Genomic DNA, 17,182 nt, shown 5'->3' on the forward strand with positions numbered 1-17,182 from the left:
CAGAGAAATCAAACTTCTAGTTTGGAAATAATAACAATTTAATAAACAAATAAAACATTATCACAGTGAAGAAAATATTAAAACATTGTCCCTTTTTCATTCAACAACACTAAGAGTTTTTTGTTGTCATACATTTATAACTCTTGAAAACCAAATTAACTTACCCACAACTTAAAAAAAAAAAGACTGCCACAATACACAAAGACACAGATTCAGCACTGCAGACATCATACAAATAAGCAAAATATATAGTACCCATGTCCAGAGCCTTCTAGAAATCTCATATAACTCAGCAATTTATTCAATGTTACATTTCAGACAAAATGAGCATTTTTTAAAAACCTTATAAATATATAAATCCAAACCACAAAACATCTCCTAAACATTATATTTACTCTAAGTACAAACGAATTTCTGGAAATTGCATTCACGATGCTATCTAAACTAGATCTTATGAAACCATAAATGTATTTAGCTGTATCCTGGGGTTTAAATTCATTGGACCACATCCCACGTATACTTTCTCATCATACTTAGCTTGGGCATACATATTCTCCAAGTTAATAGTCACACAATTAAAATCAAACTGCTATTCTAGTTAAGTGTCAATTTTCCCTGAATAAGGATATTGGAATTGGCCCAGTGAAACTATATTGCACAATAAATATTTCATCACAAACAAGTTAAAGTAGTCATAGTAATGCTCCTTTCTACAAGTTACAAATATTTTCATGTTAATCATCAGTAATGGGTCTTAGAGACTAAAATGCTTTTTTTTTTTTGCTTAGTTTCTGTGAACATTCTATTCCTTCAACCTATAATCTGCTAAACCATTTTTCTCATAAATATATACATTCAACTTCCTCTACATTATGAAAAGAAGTTCATTAACTCCAGTCACCTGGCTTATGCTTTTATTTGAAAACAATTATGTAAGAACTTGAATCCATTCCAAAACTAACTTAAGGACAACAGGGACAGCAGCATGTTAAGCTGCACTCAGCCCTCTCATTTTACTTTCTTGAAGGGTCTTTTCACACAGGGCATCAGCTTGAGTGTCTCTTGCCCACCCCTCTGCCTGGACTACTACAAAACACAGCCTTGCACGTAAACCCAAACCATTATATTTTGGTACAATGCAGTACAGTACAGCAACATACTTAGGTTCTCAGCACTTCAAACTGTGAGCTAGAGTGTCTCGTTAATTATTTCTGGGTTTCCATTGCCACAATTTGCTCCATACTGTTTTAAGATTAAATTAAATAAACCCTAACAGAATTAAAAATGCAATGGGAAAAAAAGAAAGTCCTTATAAATTTCTAGCAACCAATTTAAATGGAACCTCGCTCAGGATAAAAGGTGGGGCTGATTAAGTAATGTGGCTAAAAAGAAAAAAAACTAAAACGTTTTAAGGAAAGATTCAAATGAAAGTTTCCGTGAATGATAACTGCTCTACCAGAAGTTCATTCTCCTCAGTTGTTCTCAGAGAAGCCTGAGGAGAGAAGAAAATAAACATGAGGAAGGATATGTCTCAAAGACAAATGGCCATATTCTGCCATGAAAGCTCCTCAATGTTTTCATTATCTCTAGTAACGTGGCAAAACAGATATTCAGCTGAAACCACTCAAGGGAATAGCCTCCCCTTGGCAAGAAAGAATGTGCAGAGGGAACAGGCATTTCGATGGGCACAGCAGACCACAGAGAGACACACTAATTCAAGAGAGAAAACACCAAAAGATGATTCCAGGGGGATCCAATGCTAGGACTAATGGGGGGGGCGGTGCAAGAGTGCACACTTTGCACATGGCTGTGTCTCAGGGCACCCGACCTCTCATGTCCACCTGCCATCGTAGAACACCCATGATTCTGAAAAAAGGAATCAGTTCATTCCTAACTTTCCACAAAGATCTACTACAGCACACACCACACTCCTGCTGTCTGGCTGCCAGTGCCAAGTGACTCTTGCCCTTTCTCTGAGAAGACTCACAGCTGTCGGTGCTCCATGAAGGCTGAGTTTACACAGTTTTGCTTCTTTGCTAAGCCCTAAGTAGAAATGAACATTTTTATTTCCAGCATACAGGAAAACTAATCCAGTCAACATTCTGATGGAAAATGGACCACGAACATATGGCCAAAGGCTTTGTTCATGTCATGGACACTAATCATAAAGAACATAAAAGAAATTATAAATTACCTAACTTCAAACATGGCAATGTGTGTCAAAGTTGTTATTTTTCATATTGATTAAGAAGGAGGGGCCATACAGTCTAGAAATTCATGACAAACACATTGGCAGAAACCGTACACCATAAGAATAACAAGGCTCGAGGGGACCAGGCTGACAAAAACGACCCCCAGGGTGACTTTCTTAGATACCAATAAGTAGATCCCCAAGGGTAAGGAGCTGAAGTACAGCAGACCTAGCAACCACACTAACACCCGGATAGATGTCTGGAAGAGCAGGGACGTGCAGTTCCACACAGTCCAGTTGTGTGACACAGTGGTGACAGAGTCGAAACTTGCAGGCCTATAGAATTCTACCACGGGAGTGGAGCTCAGGGATGGGGAGCTCTCTCTCTGCACCTCCATGATGGTGATGACCAGGCAGTTGGAGGACGTGTGGGAAGGACTGACCAAGGAGGCCAGCCTCTTGGGGGTCAGCAGCAGCTCAGTGGGGTTCTCTGGCAGGCACTTCCTCCCCTTGCCTCCGCAAGTCAAGTTTACGAGGATGTTGTTGTCATCGGGCAGGCTGCTAACTTCGTCATCCGGCAGGCATGTCTCAAACCTGCAGAAAGGACAGACGATGACACCTTGTGGGGAGTCCCCAAAATCTATGATCTTGTAGAGACATTTGGCACAAACCCTATGACAACACTCCAGCACCTTGGGTTTCCTCTGTTTCAGATTGTATCGGTTGTAACAGATCTTGCACTCGAGCTCATCAGAGACCTGAGACTCCGCAGCATCTTCGGGCGGCTGGCTGGCCATCTTGAATTACATGTACTAGCTTCTGCCAGATGTGTCTCGTTGAGGAACGGCTTCGATTAAAGTGCCCCTCTGAATATCATATCATCCAAATCAGGCAGAGATGCAAAAAGGCTGGAAAAGTAGTGAGAGAAACAAGAAATCTTCCAGGCATTTTTGGCTTCTGCATATAACGCTTGTCTCAAACGCATGTTTATAAAGGCCATAGGAAGGGTCTGTAAAGAAAAAAAGAGATTCTAATATAATGAACAGTTCATGGAAAAGGTGTTTCTGAAAAGTGCTTTATGGAATTTTCTGAGCTTCAAGAATTAGAAGCAATGGACTTAAAAGGTTAAATATCCTTCATCTTTTCATGCATTTCTGTTCCCAGGACAGCATAGTGTTACCTTCATCCTTAGCCGTTTCGGTCCACAGATATGACAGTGAGGAAGGAATTAAGAATCCTAATGGGTATAAAGCACACTACAGAGCTAGCTATGTGCTCTAGAGCATGCTTTAGTCTATATACAAGGGGTTTTCACTCTGAAACTTGCAACAAATTCTGGCCTCTTTCGAAATAGAATGGGACATGTATCAGAAATAGTAGACTAATTCAGAGTACTGCTGGTATAAATATCAGGTGTCTAAATACCATCAATAGTGCTTAGGAATACACAAAAGAAGGGAATCTTAAGGATAAATGTTAAAAATGTGTTTTCAGAGAGCTCTGACAGAGATGAGAGCATATTTAATTATGTAGACTGTTCTCACCTTCTCAGTGTAAAGAAATTTGTTATATAAATGCCTTTATTGTTTGACTATTCAATTTCAAATTTTTTGTTTCAATACTCATCCTGAAAACCATTGTTGTGCATATATATTCACTCAAGGACAAACGAAGCATATGACACCCAATATACAGGCATTATCAACAAGTCAAGTCTAATTCCCAAGAAAGAGAAGTTAAACACAGATACCACATGCACAGTTATATATCCAGACGTGAAAAATCAATCACTCATGCACGGCTATCAAGAAATACTCAATGTTCAGCTACTTACTTACTTTATGTCATGTAAACTCTCTTTCTGTAGTAAACAGAAAGTATAATAGAATCTACAGTTCTTAATATTACTATTATTGGCTACTACCAGCTTCAGACGAATGGCTGAAGGTTGATTTTATACACACAGTTCTCAATTATCAATACTATTGGAAGGGAGCAGTAATACAGTAAATCTACAAATCATTTTTATTTAGCTTTAATATATGTGGTATTTTTGGTAGTAGATTCATCTTCAGTTGTGTTTTGCTTAGAATAAATATCAATATGTATTTGAATTTCCAAGCACACCCCCAAGCAATAATAGCAGAAAGCTGTCACAGCAGTTCTGAGAAGCAGAGTGGAACTATGTTAGCAATTACAATTTGCTGTGGATCTTACTGCATTAACAGGGAAAAGACAATGGGTAGCCAAACTTGGATAATTTTAAAAATCATGAATAGTTGACCTGTCAATACATACTATCTTCCTTTTTATTTATGACTTTAACTAACTTTTTAATTTACTTTCTATTCTACAATATGCATAATGGTATTGGTGGCAAGATGTATACTCGGTGGCAAAAGGAAGTCAATCAATAGAATCTTCGGTGACAAGCCAAGAAGCGTAGGTAGGAGTTTTAAAAATAGAGTTTACTGTACATGAACGCCTGTATTTCAAAACTGCTCCCATGAACCAATCTCTCTGTATCCAGTTTCACATACACAAAAAGATTTACAGACACAAACATCAACTCTTCTACTGCTTTCCTTCCATGAGCCCTAATACTTTTCTTCATCCTGACCCTGACTGATCCTGTTCACGATATACACACCCACGTCCCTGCAAAACGTGACTGCATCTTGCCCATAGTTCCACAAAGCTGGTATTTCTTCTCTTCTATGGCATGAACATAGCCACAGAACAAGAAGGTGTTCTATCCTGGCCACCACTCCCAGTCCTAGCTGGTTCACAGAATGGTCCCCATCCCTGGGCAGCTCCCATTCATTCCCTGCTGAACACAGTGCTCTTACAACAGCCCCCCTGAGAGCCAATGCAGGCCACTGGCCCATCCAAACAGAACACGTCATGTTCTGTTTGCAGTCACCTTCCCATCCAGCGTTCATGCCTTCCCAAAGCCAGGTGTACCGAAGCTGATAAGAATAGTCAGATTGGCAGAAGCAATTGCCCCCTATTTGCCATAGAAAGGACTGAGGTATGTGGAGTCATGTGAAAGAGGAAAAGACAGTCTGTAAACACATACATAAAGACATCAAGAAAAGAGAAAGTAAAACATCCAGTGAGGATAACCAAGCAAAATTACATCTAAATGCACAGAAAGCTAGAATAGACACATATAAACACCAATAAAAAGTTTATGTGTGAGAATACATTATATTGTCGGCATCTGACAGTCAGCTGGTCACATTCACACTCTCTGCACCAAGCTTCCAACCATCAGAAGAGTAGCAGGAACATTCTATGTTGGGCCAGCCACAATTTCTAGCTGATAATTCTGTGAACCTAAATTATTTGCTTGATAATATTGAGCTATTATTTCAAGCAAAGCTTTTGTCACAGAAATATTCTGAGACCTTTGAATGTGTTAAGATACAGTGTAATGTAATCATAATGTTTATATTTATAAAAATTCATACAGGGAACTTCTTGATGACACGCAAAGAAAATACTAAATGTTGAAATATCCAGTAAAAAAGGTACCTACGCTAATTCCAAGGCCGACTCTCGAAAACCCACTCCATCAGCCGGAAAGCCTTCATCCGGTCCTGCCTCTAAGAGTGGCACTTCCAGGCAGAACCAGTGAACAGCCTTGAGCTCTGGAAACATCCCTGGAAATGCAGCCAGCACAAGTATTTCTTTCTGGAACAGCACAAAACAGCATAGCGATTGTTCCTTTTGAGAAGCCAAGCTACCAACTACTAGAGTTCTTACAAAAAAATTTGTTTTTCTCTCTCTCATTATGACTCTAAGGTTGCTCAAAGAACTTGAATAATAACTTAAAATTTATAACTTTACAGGGCTACAAGTAGTTGGAGTTTTATTTGGTCCTCTAAGAGATATTCATTCTGGCCCATTCCCACCCTGCCTTCACTACTGTCAAAAGCTGTGGACAGCCATCGTGACGCTGAGTGAAAGAGGCCAGACCCAAAAGAGCACACACAATATGAGCCCATTTATATGAAATTCAAAAAGCAGGCAAAGCTAAGCGACACTGTTTAGGGATGCAAGCGTAGGTGGTGAAGCTGTGAAGAAAAGCCTGGAAGTAATTAGCTTACAAGTCAGGACAGCAGATGCCTTTGAGGGGACGGAGGGGCAGTGCTGGCACAGCTCCACGCAGCCTGCAGAGGAGCCGACAATGTTCCTTTTCTTGAGCTGAGGGGTCCTTATGAGTGTTCACTTTGTGGTCTACCATCGCACAGTACCGTTTTCTACTCTAGTGTTATCTTTCACAGTAAAAAAGTTACAAAAGAAAAAAAGAAATCTATGACTAAATATTTTGGCTTTTTTTTTCTTTTTTTTTTTTGAGACGGAGTCTCATTCACAGCTAGAGTGCTGTGGCGTCAGCCTAGCTCACAGCAACCTCAAACTCCTGGGCTCAAGCGATCCTCCTGCCTCAGCCTCCTGAGTAGCTGGGACTACAGGCATGTACCACCATGCCCAACTAATTTTTTCTATATATTTTTAGTTGTCTGGTTAATTTCTTTCTATTTTTCAGTAGAGACAGGGTCTTGCTCTTGCTCAGGCTGGTCTCGAACTCCTGACCTCGAGCAATCCTCCCGCCTTGGCCTCCCAGAGTGCTAGGATTACAGGAGTGAGCCACCGAGCCCGGCCTTGGCTATTTTTACAGATACAGATTTTTCTACATACAAAATTTACAGATTTTTCTACCCATGGGTATTTTAAATCAACTTACTTTTTCTATACAATCTCTAGGTAAGTCCATTAATTTTTTTTCACAGAGTCAAAATATCAGTCACTTATCTAGTATCTTAATATCAAGGTATTACTATAAATCAATACTTTTGGTAGGTATGTAAATTAGTACAACCACTATGGAAAACAATATGGAGATTTCTTAAAAAACTAAAAATGGAAATATAATATGATCCAGAAATCCCACTACTGGGTATCTATCCAAAGGAAAAGAAATCAGTATGTTAAACGGATACCTGCACTTGCATGTTTATAGCAGCACTATTCACAATAGCCAAGATACAGAATCAACCTAAATGCCCATCAGCGAACAAATGGATAAAGAAAATGTGGTGTATATACACAATGGAATACTATTTGGCCATAAAAAAGAATTAAATAATGTCATTTCCAACAACATGGATAGAAACAGAGGCCATTGTATTAGGTGAAATAAGTCAGGCACAGAAAGACAAATACGGCATGTTCTCACTCACATGTGAGAGCTAAAAAACTTGATCTCATGGACATAGAGAACAGAATGATAAATACCAGAGTCCGGGAAGGGTGTGGGGGGGAAACGGGTGGTGAAGAAAGGTTGGTTATGGGTACAAACACATTTTGACAGAAGAAATAAGTTCTAATGTTTGATAGCAGACTAGGGTGCCTATACTTAGGAAAAATATTATCAATATATATGTTTCACAGTAACTAGACGAGAGGACTTGAAATGATATCAACACATAAAAATGATAAACACTCAAGGTGATGGATAACCCAATCACCCTGGCTTGATTATTACTCATTCTTTTGCATATAACAAAGACTCATGTGTACCTCATAAATATGTAAATTATTATATATCAATAAAAGGGAAAAGATGGATGGAATCTCTGGGATGATCAAGCCTGGAGGATACATTGGTAAGAACAAAAGGTGTTAAAAGTATGTCTCGCCAGGCACTGGAGAAAGAATCCGGTACACTAAAATTGCCTTAAAAATAAATACAAATGGGTTTCTTTTCCTAGAAAAGTACATATATGAAGCTGGTATTCCTTACTAATCACTTCATAGTCTTTAATTCTTTTATAAATCATCTGGGGATAAGACTACACAAATGGATAATTACCCACAGCAATTCTCGTAAATCAGCTTAAGCTCCTGGACTATCAAATGATTATGTTCACGGCCCTAAATGTACACCACTTACTATTTGACTCTAATCCCCTCACTCCGCTACTTAATAATTGCCTTGACAGTGAAGATGCAAACTTGGCCCGTATTTTGAAGCAAAGTCCCTCCAGTGGACATCTGTTATTTCTGTCTACCTAGGATCTTTTTATCTCCTTTAGATCACACTGCTCCCCCTCCCAACTGCCCCCGCTTCCTGGGCCCTGCTCACCCTCACTCAAGTTACGCAACTGCAGTTGGGCTGTGCTAATGCAGTACCTCCCCTCTGTCCCAAACTGTGGACTTGGGACCCAGGCCCAGCTGATGACAGCACTGCACTACTCCCCTGCTCACAAGGATTAGTGTGATGGGCACGTGAGCCAAACCAGTCCTCTCAAAGCTCCTGCCTAGAATTTTTTTCATCTGGAGCTAGGGGAAGAGAGGACAGGTCATGGACCAGGGCAGAGGGCAGGGAACCAGAAAAAGGTGTATCAAGGAACTGCCATGTCATCAAGAGAGAGAATAAGAGAGAATAAAGCCAAAAATATAAAGAGAAGGAAAGGAAAGCAGGAGGCAAAAATCCAGGCAGAGGCAAAAAACAGAGACATGCTGATGAAACCTTAATCAATTTCCGAATCCAGTGGTTTGTGAAGGTTTCTGAGAGCCAATAAATCCCCTTTTTTGCTTCTGCTAGTTTTTGATTGGATTTCTGTTACTTACAACCCAAAGAGCCCTAATATAGTTACCACGCCGTAGGCTTTGAGAATTTATTGTTTTCACTTAGCACTACAGAAATTATAAATAAATAATTGAACAAAAGACAACAGGCATTCCCTACCTTTAAGATTTCATTTGCACATATATGCACGCACATGCATGAACACACACATACACATTCATGTACATAAATATACAGAAGTCATCATACATATTATTTATTAGTGATCTGTGTGTGCATTCTTTTTCATTTGATTCTTTTCTCTGCCATCAGTATACCAGCCTGAATGCCACCCCTCCCACCTGCCCCCTGCCCCAAGAACCCATATTAACTACCTGGTATGTTTTCTTCTATGTACAGATAGTCCCCAACTTACAATGTTTCAGTTTATGATTTTTCCACTTTACAATGGTACGAATCCAGTAGAATCTGTATTTCAAGTACCTATAAAACCATTCTGTTTTTCACTTTCAGTATTCTGTAAGTTAATGAGATATTCAATGCTTTAGATTGTTAGATGATTTTGCCCAACCATAAGCTAATGTAAGTGTCCCAAGCACAGTTAAAGTAGAGTAGGCTAAGCTATGATGTTCAGCAGGTTAGATGTATTAAATGTATTTTCAACTTACAGTATTTTCAACTTCCAATAGGTTTTCGGACATAATCCCCACCATAAATCAAAGAACATCTGTATTTTTTCATGTTCCTTTAGTTGTCAAGACACAAATAAACAATCCTTTTCTATTTTTTTTATTAAGTAGTTTATCATACCAAGTTTTCTGCATCTTGCTTTTCCTACTCAATAATGGCTCATTAAAGTCTCTCAATTCAACTGATGTAGCCCTAAATTCCTTTTACAATGGCTACAGATTTCACCATTTGGATATATTGTAACATATCCAACCATTCCTCTCTTGGTGGGCATTCATTTGTCTCTATATTTCCCGACACAAACAATATTGTGAAACACAACCTCATAATACATATCCTTACACATGGTTGTTTTTATTTCTTTAAGAGAACAAAGAGTAGAATTCCTGGATTAAATAGATATTGCTTCTAACCTATGTTGCCAGATTGCTTTCCAAAATGGCTATAATACATACTTCAACTGGTAATGAGTATTTTTCCTCCCCCTAACATCAATAGTTGAACTTTTAAGTTTTTGCCAGTCTGCTAGTCTAAGAGGTGTCTTTCCATTCTTTCTCCTCTTACAGTTTTCATTAGCAGTATTTATACCTTTTATTAATTTCAGCATCTACTGATGTGATCATATGGTTTTCTACCTTTAATCTGATCACATAATAGACTGCACTAATAGATCTCCACTTTTGTATTCTTGAAACAAACCTTACCTGGTCATAGTTGGATCCTCAAATACACTGATGGGTTCTATCTGCTAACATTTTCTTTAGAATTTTTACATCCATATTCAAAATTAAACTGGTTTCTAGACTTTTTTGTGCTCTGTCAGGTTTTGGTATTAAATGTATGTTTATTCTGTAAATGAATCAGGAGCTTTTCATCTTCTTCTAGAACAGTTTAAATAATGATAAAATTATTTGTTCTTTAAAAGCTACATGATACTCATCTATAATTCCATATGATCCCATTGCCATTTTCAGTGGTAGGTCTTTAATCACTTTTCCATCTCTTTAGTGGTCACTATCCTACTCAAATTTTCCATTTCTCCCTTAGTCAAATTTGGACATTTACATTTAGCAAAGAAAAAAGTCCATTTCTTTTGGTTTTTCAAATTCATTGCCATAGAGCTGAATGAATTCTATCTTTGTTATAATCTTTGCATCATCCCTGTATCTCTGATTATGACCCTTTTCTCAATCCTAGTCTTCCATGTTTTTTACTCTTCATTATAATAATTTCCTAATCGGACACACAAATCCTTATATCTATTTTATTGCATTTTTCAAAGAACTAGCTATTATATATATTTATCCTTTCTATCATTTATTACATTAAGTTAAACTTTTATCTTTATTATTCCTTCTTTCTAATTTATTTTAGTTCATTTTGTTTTGTTTTTCCCCATTTCATATTAAGAGTACACTTTGTCATTATTCTTAAATAATGAAAATATCTAAAGGCTGTAAACTTTCCCCTGGCTACAGCTTTCACTCTGTCCCATAGCTTGTAGAATAGATTGTGCTCCTATGATTGATTTCTAGATAGTCTGCAACTTGACTTTTGATTTCTAAATAAAATTTCTTTTTTATTACCTTCTGTTATTTATTTCTAATATTAATGGATTATGATTAGAGAACCAAAATCTATAAATATCTCTTTTCCTTTGAATTTACTAAGGTGTTCTTTATATGATCAAGTTTTCTAAGTAGCCCAAAAAAGAATATTCTGTATTCAAGGATGTAATGTTCTAGCATACTTATTAAATTGACTTTTTTATTTATTCCATTTCTCTATCTTCAAGGTATGTGCAAGGTTATAACAGGTTGAAACAAGTGAGAGAGGTTTATTAAAGTATCTCACTATAACTATATTTTCATTTCTAACAGTTTTGTTTTATAGATCTAGTCACTATGTTATTTTACATATACAGCTTTATCTTCAAAAATTCCGTCTCTTTTTTTATCATTATATACTGTCTTTCTTATCCTATTTATGCCTTTAACTTAAATACCACCTTGTCTAAACCTAACATTGCTAGTTCTACTAACTCTCTGAATTTGCCTGGGATGACTGTCTATCCTTTTGTTTCATCTTCAATCCCTTTGCTTCAAGTGCTTCTTGTAAACAACATATTACTGGGTTTTGCTTTTTAACTCAGTCTGACAATTATCCCATTAAAACATTTATTGAATTTTTTTAAATTTGTGAATTTTTTCAGTTTGTTCACATTTAATATAAAGACTATTATATTGGAAATCACTCTTTCCTTCTCACTTGAGCTAACTGATTAAATTTTAAAAATTCCAGCAGCCAGGCACAGTGGCTCACACCTGTAATCCTAGCACTCTGGGAGACCAATGCAGGAGGATCGCTTGAGATCAGAAGTTTGAGACCAGTCTAAGCAAGAGCAAGACCCAATCTCTACCAAAAATAGAAAAATTAGCCGAGTGTCATGGCACACACCCATAGTCCCAGCTATTTGGGATGCTGAGGCAGGAGGATCACTGGAGCCCAGGAGTTTGAGGTTGCAGAGAGCTATGATGATGGCACTGCACTCTACCCAGGGTTATAGATCAAGACTCTGTCAATCAATCAATCAATCATTTCCCTCCTATTATCTTCCCTCATCTCAAGATCTGTGTTTCTAGTTAACTTTTTGTTCAGTTACTTTTGGTTTGATACCATTTTCTTGAGTATTTTTATAAGAAAATGGGTGATGATATCTCTGAATTACACAGTAATAAATGTCTTTCACCTTGACAGGCAAATGGTAGTTTGGCTAAGCATGGGGTTTCCAGGCTGCTGTTTTTTTCTCTGCATGGTCTACAGAAGTTACTCCACTATCTTCAGTTTCTGATGTCACAGATGAGAAATTTGCTGCCAGTCTGATACTTCTTCATGGTATGTAATTTGCTCTCCCTGTCTAGAAGCTTCTAAGATTTTTACCTCTTATACTTCAGAGTTCAAGAACTTTTCCAATATTTGCACAGGTATCTTTTTTTCACAAATCTTGCCTGGAACTTGATAGGCTATTTGAATTTACAGATTCAAGTCCTGATTTCCAAGCTCAGAAAATTTGTTTCTTATATTTATTTAATTATTGTCTTTCCTCCATCTGTTCCTTTTTCCCCTTCTGGCTCTCCCATTACTCACATGTTACATTTTTTCCTGGATATATTTTCTCTCATGATTTCTAACCCTTCATATTTTCGTTCTGTGCTTTCAGAGTCTTCCACTTGACCAACTAGGCTACCAATTCAAGTCTCAAGAATGATCATCATTTCCTTCAATTCATTTACTAAAATGTTTGATTGGAAAATTATGTATTTCATCCCTAGAAAGTCTTCTTGTACTGCATTCATGTGGTCTTTCTATTTACGGTCAGGTTGTCATCTGCCTCTGGCTGCTGCTCGATCGCATTAAGCCTGGGTTCTATCTGTTCTTATGTACTGTCTTCTCCGGCTGTGGTGCCATCATCTTTCTTTGTTACATCATGGGGGTTCAGGTCTCACTGCTGAGCACCCATGCAACTGCAGTTCTGTGAGTGGAGAGCACCTTGCTCTCTGCTTCTGTGACCCGGCAGTGCAACAGCAAGCAGGCTGCTAGGGCCCTGCCAGGGCAACAGAAGACTTTCTGCTCCACAGCCTCAGAGACAGGAAGGACTCAATCCAACTGCTGATTTTCTCCTTGGTCTCTTGTGGAACACACACACAATGGGGTGATGTCAATTTTCAGTTTTCCTCCCAGGAGTTCCCCAACTTCTGGAGGTGAAGCTCATCAGAGTATCCAATGCATTCTGATCCTCCCATAGGACTCATCTGATGCCAGCCCTCAGTGCCAGCCCTCAGTGCCAGCCCAGCCCAGCCCAGGAAGAAAGCTCCCATCTGCTCCCCACTCTCCATCCTCAACTCCCACAAAGCTTGGGGCTTCACCTGCACTCAGGATTCCAGCAGTGGTTTGGGTCAGGAGAGAGGAAGAGAGAGTAGACTTGAGAGGAACAGGAGTGCAAGCTACTTTAGCTTGCTATCTTCCCAGAATCCTCACCAACTATAATTCTGTGGGTTTTTTTTTTTTTTACCAAATATTTATCCAGATGGGAAACATGGGAATTTGTGATAAAAGTTTAAATTGTGGAAAACATTGGCAATACTAATGTTCAGTGACTATTACATAAAGATGCATATCAAACTGATATTCATCTCTAAGTTCATAACTATTTTTAAAATTCACATATTAGAATTCTCCCTTTTGTATGTTCTTTTGTTTTCCCTGCTCTACAGCAAACCATCTGACCCCAAGAATCCATAAACCGGACACCCCAGGGTGTAAGAATCATTTTATTTTTCCCTTGGCTATCTTTCCTAAGTTCTACCTTTTAATTCATAGTGCATTGCTACATACCAGTTATATCAAAAAGCCATTAGATAAGAATTCTTCATATTTTTCTATTTCAAAAACATGCATATATATTTTTTTTTAACTTAGATTTTCTTGAGTTTTTCCTATTTGGATCTTGAACTGTTTGGGGTCTTCTGTAATTTTTCATGATATAACTCTTCTATTTTAAATTTTAAAATTTACTAGCAGACTGTATTACCTAAATATCTTTTGCCCTAGCCCCTATCCTGTGTGGTAAGTTGTTTGCAAATATGGCTATAATGATTCTCCACAGTCCTGTACAAACAGTGTTTGCATTGTGACTTTCTTTTTATCCCTCCAACAGGTGGAGGAATCTGTTTCCCTACCCCTTAAACTCTGGCTTTGTGACTTGCTTTGACCAACAGAAAGAAGTTGCTTCAACTTCATGCCCTCAAGGTGCCTTGCAGCTTCTGCTCTCCTGCTCTCGCTCTCTTGGACCCCTGAGATCACCGTGTGAAGTAGCCCAGGCTAGTCTCCCTGAAGATGAAAAGCCAGAAAGAGAGAGAGAAGCCCAGAGAAAATCCAGCAGCAACACCCGTCAAGTGAGTGAGACCATCATAGACCATCCAGATTCAACTGAACCACCTAGGACAGCACCCATTTGAATGAATGACTCCAAGACAGACCAGCAGAACAGTCAGTTGCACTGAGCCCAGAAAATGCTGATCCAGACTTACAAGCAAATAAAATGGCTGTTGTTTAAAGTTACTAAGCTTTGAAACAATAGATAACCAAAATATCTTGCTAAACCATCTCTTTCCAAACTAACCCAAAGCTAATCTCTGTCTAAAGATATTATTTCCTTCATTTATCAATAAGTATCATTCCTACCTAGAAGATTTTGTTATGAGCTTTGAAGCTACTTGGCCCTATAGCACTTACAATTTTTGCCTGTTTTAGAAAGTATTGGTCAAAATTTCTGTATATTCTTCCATGCATAGAATTTTAATTTTTATAATAACTTCTGTTAATTAAGAGAGTCTCCTTAAAAAGTTCATGAATTTTAGAAATATTGCACAACCTCTATCATAGTAAGGGACAATTACAATTCCCACTTAACAGCTATGTGAACATCCATGAAAGTTAAGCATCTTTCCCAAGATTACATAATAAGACAGGACAAAACAATTAGAATGTAATAGAGCTCAAAAAAATAGAGCTGTCACCATGATCCTATTGTTTGCTTACCTAGGGCTTTATTCTCTATCCTGTGTTATATTCCACTGTCCATATGAATTAATTTTATAGGTTTTAGGATGAGTTTAATTTCTTCAAAATATTTCATATATAGGTTTCATTTAGCCTGAATCATGTTCACAGAATCCATCAACCATTTTAATTTGGCATTAACAGGACAGGTTATATTCTTCCCCTTTTAAAAAGATAATTTCCAAGTTTCAACTCTCATTTCCTGGATACTCCTCCCATCCTGGAAAATAAATATTATAAACATTGTTCTCTAGATGATAAGACAATATACTTTAAAGGATTATCTAACAAGAAAACTGATACAAGTTAAGGTATTATCATATTCATTATCTATGGTTTCTGTTTTTAAAGATGGTGCTAAATACTTGCTTCTGTGTTCAATTTCTTTTTGTGCAAAATGGAGCATCACTCTTCAGACATTTTGATCTCTTTATCATCAGTTTTTATGATGTCCTAAATTCTTTGACCAATAGCTTTATCCCCCAAAACATATGAGAGATTCTGGCACTTGTAGCATCACTCTTCTTTGTGACTATCAAAGCAGAACATTGGTTTCTAAGCTTAGCTGTTGATAAATTATACACTTGTCATTTCTCTGATGCCAAAATGCTCATTCACAAAACTCTATGCTCCTAATCTTATTATTTATGGCACCTGAGTCTCAAATTAAGCTCAAACCACATATGTGGCATCTACCTCCAAGAAAGCCCAGTTTTTTCACCTAGAGATTCAGAAATTGACTTCCAATTATAGCCTGAAAGACCGCGTTACTGTTACTACTAATAATATGCTAGTCTCAGTACCAAATATCACAGTTCTCCCTTAAGGAACATTAACAATATTTGAACTTTGTATAGGTGATGATCTCAGAATTGAGGGTTTTGCTATGCCTTTTCATTAAAAACAATCTTTGCTATAATAGAAGATTCCAACTCAGAAAACCCTAAAAGAATAGGCTCAACAGATGCCAAGCACTCATTCTTGAAGAACCAACAGCTGACCCTAAAAGAATTTAACCTGCAATACCAATGACTCCTAATGTTGCTAGGCAGCATAAGGAGCAATTCCAGAAAGCCTCCCTCAAAGATTAAAACTCTTACTTCACACTCCTCCAAGACCACACAATTTAATTTGATGGGGAATCACAATCTATTTATTAGGATACAGCCAAGTTAATGATCTAGAAATGTAGGTTATTAATTTTGGAAGAGAGGCCACTATTTATATGTATGGAGTAGTGATTTATGATGCGCCGTTTGCCAGCAATTTTAAACCAATAAATGTTCAGAAATGAGGAAGCAAAAATAAGTACTCTCCACTCTATGCTTAGGTGTCCTCGTCTGCATTCCACAGGACGCTGGGTGTGGAGCCAGGAGTGTGACCACCCCCTGCAGGTAGTCTTGAAATGGAAGCACATAGGATCCGAAGTGAGGAGACCTAGATTTGGCACTTGGCTCTGACTTTGACTGGTTGCATGATCTTGCACTAAGAGATAACACCTGCCTCACAAAATTGTGAGGATTCAATGAAATCATTTAGGTGTAAATATTGTGCATAAATAAACACTATATGCATGCTACTACAAATTGAGAAATTATGTATTCATCAATACCTTTAATGTATTTCAGCATTCTACAGTGGTAGTAGACGGAACATGCATTGAACACAGTATCAGAAGAGCAGACAGTAAATAAAGAAAGTAGAGCATATATCTACCAATTTTGCAATACTGTAATAATTTCTACCACCTGATGAGAGAGAAATGTTATTTTTCTTTTGCTTATACTATCTATGGGACACTAATAAATAATGTGTCTTTTAAGTTTAGATTATTTGCTTAATACCTTACCCTTTAGGGAGAGGTATTAAGAGGAGGCAAACAAAGATATATTTTAAGAAGATCATAGTTTAATAGGAATACGCCCTGAGAATTACATTATTAAAAATGACTGAGTCCTCTCCCATTAGACTAGTATCTCTTTCCTATTAATTCCTTCTGTCATAATTTCCCTTGGCCAAAGTTTAACAAAACTGTCTAACCTTATCAAGAAAAAACAAAATGTCTAAACTAGAAATTAACA

At 37.6% G+C, this 17,182-nt stretch overlaps 1 protein-coding gene across 2 annotated transcripts in view; it reads right to left on the minus strand.

The window, feature by feature from the left end:
- Positions 1-442: 442 nt before the first annotated feature.
- RNF182 (ring finger protein 182) overlaps positions 443-17,182 on the minus strand; it is a 50,295-nt gene continuing 33,555 nt past the window's right edge. Inside the window, exons 2-3 of one of the 2 annotated variants that reach the window (XM_069493140.1) lie at positions 5,733-5,887; positions 443-3,200 (exon numbers count right to left, since the gene is read on the minus strand). In XM_069493140.1, the coding sequence (XP_069349241.1) occupies positions 2,245-2,988 (744 nt within the window). In that variant the 5' untranslated portion in view covers positions 2,989-3,200; positions 5,733-5,887 and the 3' untranslated portion in view covers positions 443-2,244. The remainder of the gene's footprint in view (positions 3,201-5,732; positions 5,888-17,182) is intronic. The other variant, XM_069493141.1, reaches the window with a different exon arrangement.

This window comes from Eulemur rufifrons, chromosome 18 (genome assembly GCF_041146395.1).
Source record: "Eulemur rufifrons isolate Redbay chromosome 18, OSU_ERuf_1, whole genome shotgun sequence".
Taxonomy (NCBI): domain Eukaryota; kingdom Metazoa; phylum Chordata; class Mammalia; order Primates; family Lemuridae; genus Eulemur; species Eulemur rufifrons.